The 14,420-nt window shown below is 41.9% G+C and overlaps 2 protein-coding genes and 1 long non-coding RNA gene across 4 annotated transcripts in view; all 3 read left to right on the top strand.

Moving 5' to 3' along the window:
* The window catches only part of LOC117757706, a 30,159-nt gene extending 27,883 nt beyond the window's left edge, over positions 1-2,276 (top strand). The window contains exon 3 of the long non-coding RNA XR_004613190.1: positions 2,135-2,276. This is a non-coding gene — a long non-coding RNA (uncharacterized LOC117757706). The remainder of the gene's footprint in view (positions 1-2,134) is intronic.
* Positions 2,277-4,310: 2,034 nt separating this feature from the next.
* On the top strand, positions 4,311-6,062 carry LOC117757702 (fish-egg lectin-like). The gene is made up of 5 exons (XM_034579087.1): positions 4,311-4,387; positions 4,565-4,801; positions 4,983-5,206; positions 5,305-5,432; positions 5,707-6,062. The coding sequence occupies exons 1-5, from the start codon at positions 4,333-4,335 to the stop codon at positions 5,846-5,848; spliced, it is 786 nt and encodes a 261-aa protein (XP_034434978.1). The 5' UTR covers positions 4,311-4,332; the 3' UTR covers positions 5,849-6,062.
* Positions 6,063-8,795: 2,733 nt separating this feature from the next.
* Positions 8,796-11,167, top strand: LOC117757701 (fish-egg lectin-like). 2 transcript variants are annotated; one of them, XM_034579085.1, is made up of 5 exons: positions 8,796-8,872; positions 9,665-9,900; positions 10,080-10,303; positions 10,402-10,529; positions 10,804-11,167. In XM_034579085.1, exons 1-5 carry the CDS (start codon positions 8,817-8,819, stop codon positions 10,943-10,945), a joined length of 786 nt encoding a protein of 261 aa, XP_034434976.1. In that variant the 5' UTR covers positions 8,796-8,816; the 3' UTR covers positions 10,946-11,167. The 2 variants fall into 2 exon arrangements, with proteins under 2 accessions (XP_034434976.1, XP_034434977.1); XM_034579086.1 differs by lacking the exon at positions 8,796-8,872 and adding an exon at positions 9,363-9,567 and having other exon boundaries at positions 9,664-9,900.
* The last annotated feature ends 3,253 nt before the right edge of the window (positions 11,168-14,420 follow it).

Raw genomic sequence — 14,420 nt, 5'->3', positions numbered from 1 at the left:
AGTGTGTGCGATTTCATGCGCGTTGATTGAATTTAAGGGGACTCTTGAGCCTTGGCCTTAGTGGTCTTAGTGACACTCATAATTTACTTTCATTCAATGCAGATATTTGGGCTTGAGGGGATTTAGTAGCGTTACTATTGTACTAATATGGTGTTTTAAAATGAAGTCAGGGTAAAAAGGAGGTGCCTCAAGCCAGTAGTGCAACAACAAGCATGGGTGTGGAAGTATTGTCTTTCACCTCTTGCATTACACAGGACTTTCCCTGACCCATCCACCCAGTTCTGGCAACAAGTGCTCAAACAATTACAAAACTTAATACCTGAGATGGGTGAGCTCCCTCACGTAGTACGACATGCAATGTTCTTTGCCCAGGACTAGACTGGTAGCAGACATCTTTGTCTTTTAATGAGAGTCAACAGCTGGGATAAATGCATGCTTCATGTGTTGAAGCCTAGTTGTATGTGATCAAGCATTTCATGTTTCAGTGGAGCCTATTAAACAGAGCAGGCATCAGTGTGAACCCGTTTACACTTAGTATCAGTATCTTGATATCTTATGTTCATAAGGCAAAACACATTAGTGAAGGTTGTAAATGGATGCGGAAAAACGTGAAACTTCTCGGGTCATTTAAAAATCACAAATGTCGCTCTTTTAAAACTAAAAGTGATGCTGGCATTGGTACTGAAAGGTAGTCCACCAGCCTCTTCCACCTAATTTGCATATTTAAATTCAATCACTGTGGGATTTGGATGGAGTTGAATTTAAGTGGAACGCATATCTGACGGACCTACGTTCATGTTATCTACTTCACACTGTTTTCTACTTACACTTGTTTAGTATTGCACTAACGATTAATTTGTTTTCGAAAGCATATTAACTGTCAATGTTGTGGTTCGATGATCTGATGGCCCATGGATTAAAAACTATTTTTGAGTCGGTTTGCCTGTGATTGAATGCTCCTGTACCTCCTAGCAGAGGGCAGGAGAGTCAACAGTGGGTGTGCAGGGTGAGAAACAGTCTCTGGGGATTTCCTGGCTCTGCTGAGGCACTGGGAGATGGAGATGTCTTCCGGGGAGGGCAGAGAGCAGCAGATGATTTTTTTTCTCCTTCTGTTTTAATTACTTTCTGCAGAGCTCTCCTGTTTTGGCATACCACTGTGATGCAGTATGCCAGCACACTCTCGATGGCGGAGCGGTAAGAAGGTCACCAGCAGCTTCTCCTTCAGTCTGCTCTTCCCGGAGCAGCCTCAGGAAGTGTAGATGCTGCTGGGCCTTCCTCACCACTGCCGATGTGTTTGCTGACCAGGAGAAGTCCTCGGAAATCTGGGTTCCTCTCCACTCTGTCCCCATTGATGAAGAGGGGGGCAGGTTCTGGTCTCTTTTTTTCTTGGTGGTGTTGGCGTCCGAATACTGTGGTGTCATCCGCAAATTTGACGATTGTATGCATGTTTAGAACGGGCACTGCACTAGAAGTGACTAAAGACTAATTCATGGTTGCTGCATCTGCGTACCCCCGAGGGTCTGTGTGTTGTAAATCACATCAGCCTTCCTACAAGTGTGTAGACGGCTGACATCTGAAAACCGGTCCCGTTTCTTTCTGTCTTCCTTGTTTCTGCTCTGTCATCGCCCATGTTTATATAAGCTTTGTTTCATTTTTGGGAAGTACTTGCTGAGCAAGATGTTTCAAATGCTTGAGGACTTAATGGGACTCAGCTGGCAATTGTTTTAAAGAAGTGCACCAAGTATGAAAGATCCTTTCATGCAAAGCCAAAAAGAACAGAGCGCAAGTTGTTCACATGTCACAGCAACAACGGTGTCCATGAAAATGTAGGGGGCGGCATTAGGGTTAGGACATTGACCACGGACCACTGAGTTCTTAGTTCGGGTGCGGCCGGGGACCTCTCTAGCATCTCTTTCCCTCATTTCATGTCACTATTTGAAAGAAGGCAAACATTTGGCTGACTAATACTTCGAGATAATACATATTTCCCAATCACGGCTGCCTCTGAATGTTAAAGAACACTGGTTTGATGATTTACAGAGTATGAGAACATTTATTGGATTTTATTAAGGTGTTTCCATCCTTTCCTGGAGGTGTCACTTCCTATAAGGTCCATGTTCTCCCTCTTGTACAGACTGTCGATGTCAAAACTGCATTTTGAAGATATCCCTGGTCTGGCTCCAGGCCCCACTGAGCCAAGATGTGGAAAACCAGATCCTATGACCTGCAGGTCGACCTCTTCCCAATCACTGTACCATAAAACCTCTATTCTGGACAGGGAACCAAAAACAAGAGTTGCTGTTCGTCCAAACGAAGTGCCATTAACCTGACAAAGCACGTTTATGACTGGCACTGTGTAATATTTGGACGGAACTGGCTGAAGGGGGTCAGCAAGCTACTCCTTTCCTCTGTTTTTCCGGTTTTCCCCATCTGGAGATGAGATACAGAGAAAGGCCATAAAACCAACATCCCACTCTGAACTGAGAACCAGCTCATTTTATTGAATGTCTGAAGCAATGTGAGAATAATGTTAAAAATGTCTGTGATGTGTTTAATATTGTTTTCTAATTGATTTCAGGTAATTTGATACAATTCCAACACTGTACAGCTTTAATGAAAGCTAATTTGAGATTTCAGAAAGTCTGTATTCTAACGTGCATCTACACATTTGCCATTTAAACATACTAATGTTTTATTTCTCTTACCATATAGCTGCATGCATTTCTGAATGTTAGTAATGTTTATTAATGTTATAATGGTTCATTATACTCTTATCCAAATAACTTCTAATGTTGTTTATACTGATCCTTCAGTGGTTACGTACAGATGATCTACATTCGTGTTATTCACTTTGTGTTTTGCATTGTTTAATCTTTTGGTTTTCCATACAGTGAATGTTATTGGGTCATGATGGAGATAGAATATGTGACCTCACCCTCTAGACATTATGTTACACAATTAGACAAAGCAGAATCACTGCTTCTCCTCCAAAAGAGAAGATCCCAGTGTGACCGCCCCCAGGAACGTCCGCCCGACCCCCTCGGGTGAAAAACCGTGGTCGCACACAGACTCAGGACACTTTCATACTTCATCAGTTCTTTTGGCTTACACTTCATCCTTATTATTTGCAACTTTTACCTAATTCCTTACTCATCTCTCAAACTTAGTTAATATAGCATATATTCTCTTAAAGAGATAGTTCACCCAAAAATCTAAATTCCCTAATTATCTACTCACTCCTATGCCGACGGAAGTGGTGGGTGAAGTGTTTGAGTCAACAAAACACGTTTTGAGTTTCAGGGGTAAAACAGCGTGGCTGCCGAATCCAAAACGACTGAAGTAGGCCACCACTCCTTCAAACATAAAAAAACAACATAAAAAAAGCATAAAATACCACCTTACTGCTCCTGTGGTGTCATCCAAGTGTCCACAAGCCCCAACATTCAAATTTGACCCGAAATTGCATCATTTACACTGTTTTTGGCCGAAATGTCCGCTCTGACCCTCCTCCTAGTAACTGCTGCAGTAACTGCAGTTATCATGAGTTCTTGCGATACTTACGAGTTCTCACGAGACGACATCAGCGACTACTGCAGGAGGAGAATGTGTGTGCGACAATGTGACACACGCACACGCACACAAACAAACTACGTATCTTGTAAGAACACACGTACATAATGTGTGTTACATATGTGGTACATTTTCTTTTACAGGTGCAGGTGAGTGGACAGATCCAGACTAGCTGATGTCCCCTTCCCTCCTTCCAGTCTTAATGTTAAGCGAGGCTAATCAGCTGCTGACTCATATTCCATTAATGACATTAGAGAGTTAGTTATCAGTTGTCTCATCTGACTTGAGGTAAAAAAACGCATTACCCAAAAAGTTGAAATATTCCTTCGGTGACAAATTATCATGAATTCATCGTCCATTTGATGTAAAAATAATATCATAGACATGAAAGTAGTTATGTTACTAGCTGTGAAATAACCAAACTGATTTATGGTTAAGGGTGGACAGTATGAATTGCATTTGACACATTTTAAGAAAGCAAACAAGACACCTCGTTGTTCTAATTAGCATGACAACAAACACCGTCCTCTATAACATTAAGGCTTTCATAATGTCAACACCCATGACTGTTATAATCTGGATGATTATTTTAAAGGCACACTTTATGCTAATGCTTCTTCCTGCTGAACCAGATTTTAGTGTAATTAAGCCTTGGTTAAGAGTATATAAGCCACACAACCCAGATGGGATGTAGGACAGCCGCTCCGCTGAGATATTATTCAGAAGTTCAGTGGTGCAGAGTCTCAAAAACTCAGAGACAACATGAAAGCTGTCGTAGCCTTCTTGCTGGTGCTGTGTAGCCTGGCTGTCAGTCATGGTACTAGTCGTGTTCCTAACGCTCGTCCTTCTACTCAGCCTCCTAGACGTCCTCATGTTCGTCCTCGTCCTCGTCCTGTCGGTAAGTCCCTGTCAGATGATTTTATGACACAGTTGTTGAAACGGTGTTTAGTGAGATTTTTTTGCCTTAGAAGAAATACAATGTTTCCACACACAGGATGGAACTGCAGGGAGGGTCCTCGGCTGTATGGCGCCATGCAGATTGATGCTGGAATGGGACAAGTGGTTGTAGCAGACAAGTACAAACGGACGTACTTCCTCAGTGGACTTGCCTTGTACAGACTGGGCAGAATGGGCATGAAGCATGTCTCAGTGGGAGCTGGGGGAGTGTGGGGAAGTTGCCACGCCAACAAGGTGTACAAATATGTAGCTGGAGACTTCAGCCTTGCCAAAGGTAACTAGAATTATTATTCATTTCACATAAATACAGTGTGTGACATTGATTTTGGTTTTCTTACTATATAATGCATTGTAGTGGTGGTTCAGTACAATAATTATACTTGGTCAATATAAAAAAACACACAACAGATTCCCAATGTTTGCATTGAACTTCTTCTTCTTGGACTCGTCTTCAGGTCTGTCTATGTACCAGGTGGATGCTGGCGGTGATGGTCAGATTGTTGGAGTAGGATCCGGCAGCTATAACACCTACTGTCTGAAGGAGAAGACAGCTTTGGACTACTGTGGACGAGGCACCCTGAGCTGGAGTTACCTCTCAAGAAAGATGATGTACTACAGCTGTGGCTCAAAGTGGGGATGCTGGGGAGTCGACAAACGTTACAGGATCTGGGTCACAAAGGTTGGTCACTGGAGCGTCAGTGAAATCTCATTTTGGCCTCTACCCATTTACTCATTGATCATGACATCATCCCCATGTATGTGTGCTTCTTATGACAGAATATATCACCAACCAACTGCCGCACTAGTGGCTGGACAGCCGTGTCAGGGCCAAGAATGAAAATGATTGAAGTGTCGTCAGACGGAAAAGTTTTTGGCGTGACTACAACTGGCAAGATCTACCAAAGGTAAGTCAGTGGTCCTCACAGTCTTATACCATTATACCATTTATACCATAAACAACAAAAATAACAGCAGCAAAGTCAGAATCTGAAGAAAAGAAAATCCGAAGTCAGCATGTTGATACATTTACATTGGTGTAATTGAACATAGTCTTTCCAGGATTTATGGCTCCTATTAAAATCAGTGTAAAGCTTATAAACATTGTTAGTGTTGCCTCTAATTTCAGCTCTCAGTTCATGTCAATTCATAAATACTCGTGTGTGACTTTTCTCTCAACAGAGCTGGCATCACCAACCGTTGCAGACAAGGCACACGCTGGCTTTACGTCCCAATGTGCATGCCCGTCAGACACGTGTCCTACGACCTGCGCAATCTTTGGATTGTGACCACCTCTGGTTTGATCATGAAGTGCTCACACTAATGTCATCAGTCTGTCTTGGCTGTCATCCATTCAAAGTTCTTCATTTTCTATTAAATCATTCAGTGCACACAGTTAATAAATGATTAGCATTTGATTTTTTTCTACAGTGTTAAATCTCTGCTGTAACTGTCATGTCTGAATAATCTCACGCATGTTTAACGTCTTCCTGCCAGTTGGTGGACTTTCTGCTAAATGATTCTTAATAAATGATAATTGAAGCAATTTCATCTGACTTTTGTCATGCTGCATCTATAATAATCTTGTACTTGTGCTGTTGAGAATGTGGACTTGAAGTAGGAAAGAAGTGAAGCATTGTTGGTTCTTCCAAACAAAATGTACCGAAGAGGGGTAACTTTGCTGAAAACCTTTCTTTTTGGTTTCAGTGTGGTTTTAACGTTCCTCCAAGTAAATGTTCAAAATCAGCAAATTTAATAAAGTTTGATAGCAGAATCACTTCCAAGTGTTTCCCGAATCAAGAAAAATCAATGTTTATAAACTTTAACCATCACAGACTATGATATATAAACTGATTTCATACCATTACGAAGTTTATTTGTGATGGCTTTCATCATTTGTTCTTTGACAATGTCCTCACCACAACTTTACAATAATGTTTAATTAATCCATAAGATTTATGTAAAATTCTATAAATGTAATTTCATTTTCACCGTGCTTTGTACATCATGGTAAAAACTGATAGGAAAAAATTAAGGGTTTTCTCTTGAAAATGGACGGTAACCTTAGATGTCAACTGTCCTCACTCACAGTAAGAGATTAAAACACAATGCTTTCTATGAGAGATCCAAAAAAATCCACATTGTAAATCATCCCGGCTCAGGTGTTAAAAATCTTTTTAGTTATCTGTTGCACTTCTGCCCTGCAAACATGCCTCCATGCTGCTCCTATGGTGTCATCCAAGTGTCCGCAAGCCCCGACATTCAAATAAGACCCGAAACATAATGGGCCTGATCTACTAATGGTTTCCGCGTGTAAAAACGTGTGCAAACTTATATTTCACCCGCAAAAAACATGCAAGATGATCTACTAACGGTGCGCACTGAGGACTGCATGCAGAATAAAACGCGTTGTCCATTTAGTACGTTTGCGTCAATGAATATGCATTATCTGGCGTTTCTACCTGAGTGTGCAAAATATTGGGAGGAGTAGACGCAAATACTTTAATTTAGCACTCGCATCGTGATTTACAAAGCCTGAAAATAATTGCGGGGATTGTGACTACGTCTATATTTAATACGTTTGAAAGGAAGGCGCTAATCGCCACAGCGTTGCGCACAGATGGCTGCAGCCAAACAAAACTGAGCATTCACAGCCACTAAAGAACAGAAAATTGACCCCAAGCCGAAAGAAAAACTTACATTGAGTTTCATTTTGTTTTCCTATTTCCTTCTTTTTGCCAACATTACATTTTTAACTGGGGGTATTCTTTTTCGCAAGTTTTCTTGCGCTTGTCTCCAGTGCGTTCATCTCCTCCGGTGCGCTCTCCTCCCTCTCCAGTCCCCGGCTGCTTCGTTGTGGGACCGCTTGTATGAAGAGACCTCACCACTGCCTGTACCCCATCTTCGATCCCACTTGCCAGGGTCCTGACGGCCATCGTCAGACCAGATACAGCGCTGACCAGCTGCCTGCTGTGCGCTGTGTGTGCACTACAATGGCCTGAGTGTCGTGCCTGAACCCCCGTGCCACAGAAAGTGAACTGCACCTGCTGCTCAATATTGGTCAGAGGCATCTCTTCCACCGCCCCCCCCCCCCACCTGTTTGATTTGCCGAGGTTTCATTATGAGCTATTTTTTCTTTTGTTCTTCTTCTTATGTCCTGCCATCTTCTCTTCATTTCATCGGCTGTTCTTTTTGTTTTATCCACAGCATTCACCTTCTCGCAGATACTCTCCCATATCGCGTTTCTTTGTGTTGTATTAATTTTTCTTTGCTGTAGCTCAACGACATGTTTGTTTGCCTCCTCCACTAACGCCTCCAATTCCATTCAAATTGTGCTTTGCGCTTGCGGTCACTCTGCTCTCCGTGATGCTCCATGGCGGAAACCAGTAACCCATGCAAAACACTCATTTAAATACTACTGCCTCTACCATGTTTGCACCTGTTATCATATGCACAATTATTTTAGTAGATCCCCAGCAAAAACGCCCACCAACCAAACGTGCAATCTGTTATGATGCACACGCAATTTAGCACTCTTTATTTCGGATCTTAGTAGATCAGGCCCAATGCGTGTTACATATGTGGTAAAAATTATGTCTTTATGAGCAAACCCTTTCTTAGAGGTGGGATCCCAAAACATATCCTAATTTTTACAGGTGCAGGTGAGTGGACAGATCCAGACTAGCTGATGTCCCCTTCCCTCCTTCCAGTCTTAATGTTAAGCGAGGCTAATCAGCTGCTGGCTCATAGTCCGCGGATGACATTAGAGAGTTATCAGTTGTCTCATCTGACTTGAGGTAAAAAAACACATTTCCACAAAAAGTTGAAATATCATCAGCATCATCATGCTGTTGTCAAATTTCACCGCACATTGTGGAAAATTCAATTCATCATCCATTTGATGTAAAATCCATAACTAGTAAAATAATATCCTACATTCGAAAGTAGTTATGTTTTTAGCTGGGAAATACCCAAACAGATTTATGGTTAAGGGTGGACAGTATGAATTGCTATTACCACATTATAAGAAAGCAAACAAAACTGCCATGTCATTGTTCTAATTTGCCTGACAACAAACACTGTCCTCCATAACATTAGGGCTTTCATAATGCCAACTCCCATGACTGTTGTTATCTGGATGACTATGTTAAATGAAACACTTCCTGCTGAACCTGTTATGGTGTAGTTACGCCTTGGTTGAGAGTATATAAGCCACACAGACCAGATGGGATGTAAGACAGCAGCTCCATTGAGATATTATTTCAGTGCTGTCTCACAAACTCAGAGACAACATGAAAGCTGTCGTAGCCTTCTTGCTGGTGCTGTGTAGCCTGGCTGTCAGTCTTGCTCAGACTACTCCTACTCCTACTCCTACTACTGCTACTCCTACTCCTACTACTGCTACTCCTACTACTACTGCTACTACTACTACTACTCCTACTCCTACTGCTACTCGTACTACTACTCCTCCTCCTCCTACTGCTACTCCTACTACTCCTACTCCTACTACTGCTACTCCTACTGCTACTACTACTCCTACTACTGCTACTCCTACTACTACTGCTACTACTACTCCTACTCCTACTCCTACTACTACTGCTACTCCTACTACTACTCCTACTCCTACTACTACTCCTACTACTACTCCTACTCCTACTACTATTACTACTGCTACTCATACTACTACTCCTACTCCTACTACTACTCCTACTACTACTCCTACTCCTACTCCTACTACTACTGCTACTCATACTACTACTCCTACTCCTACTACTACTCCTACTACTACTCCTACTCCTACTACTATTACTACTCCTCGTCCTACTACTCTTCCCACTACTCATCCCATTTCTCTTCCTTCCCATCGTCCTACCACTCGTCCTACTACTCGTTCTACCATTCGTTATACCATTCTTCCTACTACTCGTCCTCATCCTACCACTCGTCCTCGTCCTCGTCCTCGTCCTACCACTCGTCCTCGTCCTCATCCTACCACTCGTCCTCGTCCTCGTCCTACCACTCGTCCTCGTCCTCGTCCTGTCCGTAAGTCACTGTCAGATGATTTTATGTTACAGTTGTTGAAACGGTGTTTAGTGAGATTTTTTTGTCTTAAAAGAAATACAATGTTTCCACACACAGGATGGAACTGCAGGGAGGGTCCTCGGCTGTATGGCGCCATGCAGATTGATGCTGGAATGGGAAAAGTGGTTGTAGCAGACAAGTACAAACGGCCGTACTTCCTCAGTGGAGTTGCCTTGTACAGACTGGGCAGAATGGGCATGAAGCATGTCTCAGTGGGAGCTGGGGGAGTGTGGGGAAGTAGCAACGCCAACAAGGTGTACAAATATGTAGCTGGAGACTTCAGACTTGCCAAAGGTAACTAGAATTATTATTCATTTCACATAAATACACTGTGACATTGATTTTGGTTTTCTTACTGTATAATGCATTGCAGTGGTGGCACAGTACAATAATTATACTTGGTCAATATAAAAAAAAACACAACAGATTCCCAATGTTTGCATTGAACTTCTTCTTCTTGGACTCGTCTTCAGGTCTGTCTATGTACCAGGTGGATGCTGGCGGTGATGGTCAGATTGTTGGAGTAGGATCCGGCAGCTATAACACCTACTGTCTGAAGGACAAGACAGCTTTGGGCTGCTGTGGACGAAGCACCCTGAGCTGGACTTACCTCTCAAGAAAGATGATGTACTACAGCTGTGGCTCAAAGTGGGGATGCTGGGGAGTCGACAAACGTTACAGGATCTGGGTCACAAAGGTTGGTCACTGAAGCATCAGTGAAATCTCATTTTGGCATCTACCCATTTACTCATTGATCATGACATCATCCCCATGTATGTGTGCTTCTTATGACAGAATATATCACCAACCAACTGCCGCACTAGTGGCTGGACAGCCGTGTCAGGGCCAAGAATGAAAATGATTGAAGTGTCGTCAGACGGAAAAGTTTTTGGCGTGACTACAACTGGCAAGATCTACCAAAGGTAAGTCAGTGGTCTTCACAGTCTTATACCATTATACCATTTATACCATAAACAACAAAAATAACAGCAGCAAAGTCAGAATCCGAAGAAAAGAAAATCCGAAGTCAGCATGTTGATACATTTACATTGGTGTAATTGAACATAGTCTTTCCAGGATTTATGGCTCCTATTAAAATCAGTGTAAAGCTTATAAACATTGTTAGTGTTGCCTCTAATTTCAGCTCTCAGTTCATGTCAATTCATAAATACTCCTGTGTGACTTTTCTCTCAACAGAGCTGGCATCACCAACCGTCGCAGACAAGGCACACGCTGGCTTTACGTCCCAATGTGCATGCCCGTCAGACACGTGTCCTACGACCTGCGCAATCTTTGGATTGTGACCACCTCTGGTTTGATCATGAAGTGCTCACACTAATGTCATCAGTCTGTCTTGGCTGTCATCCATTCAAAGTTCTTAATTTTCTTTTAAATCATTCAGTGCACACAGTTAATAAATGATTAGCATTTGATTTTTTTCTACAGTGTTAAATCTCTGCTGTAACTGTCATGTCTGAATAATCTCACGCATGTTTAACGTCTTCCTGCCAGTTGGTGGACTTTCTACTAAATTATTCTCAATAAATTATAATTTAAGCAATTTCATCTGACTTTTGTGATGCTGCATCTATAATAATCAGAGGGGAAACTTTGCTGAAAACCTTTCTTTTTGGTTTCAGTGTGGTTTTAACGTTCCTTCAAGTAAATGTTCAAAATCAGCAAATTTGATAAAGTTTGATAGCAGAATCACTTCCAAGTGTTTCCCGAATCAAGAAAAATCAATGTTTATAAACTTTAACCGTCACAGACTATCATACCATGTTATTTCATTTTCACCCTGCTTTGTACATCATGGTAAATACTGATTCATTTTTCTTGAACATGGCAGTAACCTTAGATGTCAATTGTCCTCACTCACAGTAAGAGATTAAAACACAATGCTTTCTATGAGAGATCAAAATCCACAGTGTAAATCATCCCGGCTCAGGTGTTAAAAATCTTTTTAGTTAGCTGTTGCACTTCCGCCCTGCCTGTGAGAGTTTTGTTTACTGCAGAAGGTTTTTATTTATTTTACTCTCCTTACTCTAGTTGAGGGTTAAGGGCAGAGGATGTCACACCTGGTTAAGCCCAATTAGGCAGCTTGTGATTTGTGACTATGGGATATACAAATAAAATTGTATTCTTTGATGATAAAAACATCTCGAATGGCAGTCAGTAGGAAGCATACCTCAATGAAGGCCCAGCAGTCCCCAAAAGCTAGGGTTGGTAATCTTGGAAAAGCTAGCAAGAACAGGCTACACTTATATTCTACACAATACAACCACACCCATCTGGATCATTCTACCTTGCCAGCTGCATGGAATAATGATCCTGTTAAAAACAGTCACATTAATCATAAATATAATATTTTTTCAACTTTATGTAGTTCTGTAAAGGCGATGCCAGTCTGACTATGACTTACTGGGTTTAAATGCCACAAGCAAAAAACTAATTTTTCTATATACGTCTCCTGATTTGTGTCTGCACCAATTCTGATGTGGATGGTGAATTATTTGGTAAAAATGTTTCAACACTTTGCCTGAGTGGGCTTGTCATACATAGTCCTGTTGATTCGAATAACCGGAAGTCGATCAATAAATGGTGTTTTCTTTAATGCTTTACCCATTCTGTTGAGGCGTAACACAAAGATTTGAGGTAAAAAATAAATTAATAAACTAAGTAACCAAGACTCAACATAACAATTGCAAAGGACAGACAAACCGTCTCTCTTGGCATCCTTTGATTTGAGTCACTCAATTTTGTAATGAAAGACAACAAAACCTTTAAAGAATTGAGATAATGGTAAATAGTACATTCCAATATTCTTGGGGGAGGACTCCCACTCACTATTTCAAAAATATGCACCTCCAATAAAAAACATCAGGATGCAAAAAGAAAGAGAATCAAACAAGGAATGAAAGAAAATCTTTTTGTTGGTAATACGACAAATTGGAAAAACACCATTACAATTTTAAAATTATTTTGTAAGCTAGCACGTTCATTTAGCAATCGAAGAAAGCTAACGCCACCAGGAGCCTGTGGCCACTACTGGAGCTAGCTTCCCGCTGGAGCTAGCTAACCAGATTCTGACTCCTGATTATTCGCCTCCCTTTAGTGGACACTTCACAAGCTGTAGTGCAGGGGTCACCAACTGGCAGACTCCGGTCCGGACCGCGAGAGGTTTCCATCCGGACCGCGACTCTCCATTAAAAAATAAATACATAAATACATCCGCGGCCTTGTTTGACTTTTAAGAGACTTTAATCAGGCATAATGATGCCAGCCCCGTGGAGCCGCTTGGGCCCTATGGGTTGCTATCATATACTGTGTAGCCGGGTTGCTAGGTAGAGAGAAGCACGCAGACGGAGACACACGGATGAAAGCGAAATATGGCGTTATCAAAAGTTAGGAAAGTTGACGTTTAAACCCGAGTCTTCCCAGCAGAGTGGACAGAAAAGTATGTGTTTGTTCTTCCTGCAGTGAGCTCAACAAGACCGGTGCGTCTCATTTGCTCTGAGTCTGTTGCGGTTGTCAAAAGCGTCAATTTAAAACGCCATTATTAAACCAAACACAGACACTTTGAAGACTCCTACCCGCAGCAGTCCGAGGTAAGGACGTGGAAAATAAATGAGCTCAAAGCCCAGTATGAGCGCTCTACGCGGGTCCTCTCTCATTCCCTCTCCGCACAATAGCGGACATACGTGTGTTCGCTGAGAATACAGTGGATTTTGGGACAACATAAAAAGCCCTTTAGAGATGGGAGCATCGTTAAAGAGTGCATGAATGCTGTGTCCGAAACACTTCTGGATGGAAAAGAAAGGCGTGAACTGACAGAAAAAATTCAACAAATCCCCCCCCTCTCAGCCACAAGACGCGCAGAAATATTAGGAGAGGATGTTCAGTCACAGCTCACTGCTGCTATTAAGAGTGCACCGTGCATAGCTTTAGCAGTTGATGAATCAGCTGATATTAGTGACAATGCTCAACTTTTGGTATATGTCAGATTTTACCACGCAGAGAGGAACGATTTCTGTGAGGACATTTTAGGCATCACAGCACTTACAACACACACCAGAGGGGAAGACATATACTTAGCTATAAAAGAAATGTTAACACAGAGAGGTACCAGTATGAAAGATGTTGTGTCCATCACCACCGATGGAGCTCCCTCCATGATATCACTGCATTATCCATCAGTCTGTTCTGCTCTTTCAGAAGAGTATGAAGAGGTTATGAATACTGTGATGAAACTTATCAACTTTCTCAGGGCATCGTCATCACATAAACATCGCCTCCTTCGAGAATTCCTGACGGAAGTTGATGCAAATTCAAATGACCTACTGCTGCACTGCAATGTTAGATGGTTGAGCAAAGGCAGAGTTCTAGCGCGCGTTTGGGCCATTCGAAATGAAATAAAAATGTTCCTGGAACAACAGAAGAATCATAAGGCCAGACAGATTGCTCAGTTTTTGGAAGATGAGAGAAAAAAGGATTTTATGGCCTTCTTAGTTGACATAACCTCACACCTAAATGACCTCAACTTAAAACTGCAGGGCAAGAACAACTCTGTGTGTGATTTGGTAGCAGCTGTCCAGTCTTTCCAGCGGAAGTTGGAGATTTTCAAAGTGGATCTCTAAGAGAACTTTACATATTTTCCAGCAATGAAGCAAATTCAGGGTGAGAGAGATATTTCTTCTCATGTTGAGTTCATACAAAAACTGATTGGAAACTTCAGTGATCGTTTTGATGACTTCAGCCTGGAAGAACAGGCCCTCCTTTTCATTCAGCATCCTTTTCTGTCCAAAATGTGACCA

The sequence above is a fragment of the Hippoglossus hippoglossus genome, chromosome 23 (genome assembly GCF_009819705.1).
Source record: "Hippoglossus hippoglossus isolate fHipHip1 chromosome 23, fHipHip1.pri, whole genome shotgun sequence".
NCBI classification, from domain to species: domain Eukaryota; kingdom Metazoa; phylum Chordata; class Actinopteri; order Pleuronectiformes; family Pleuronectidae; genus Hippoglossus; species Hippoglossus hippoglossus.
Note: the sequence above shows the minus strand (reverse complement) of the source record. Positions and strands in the feature narration are given on the sequence as shown.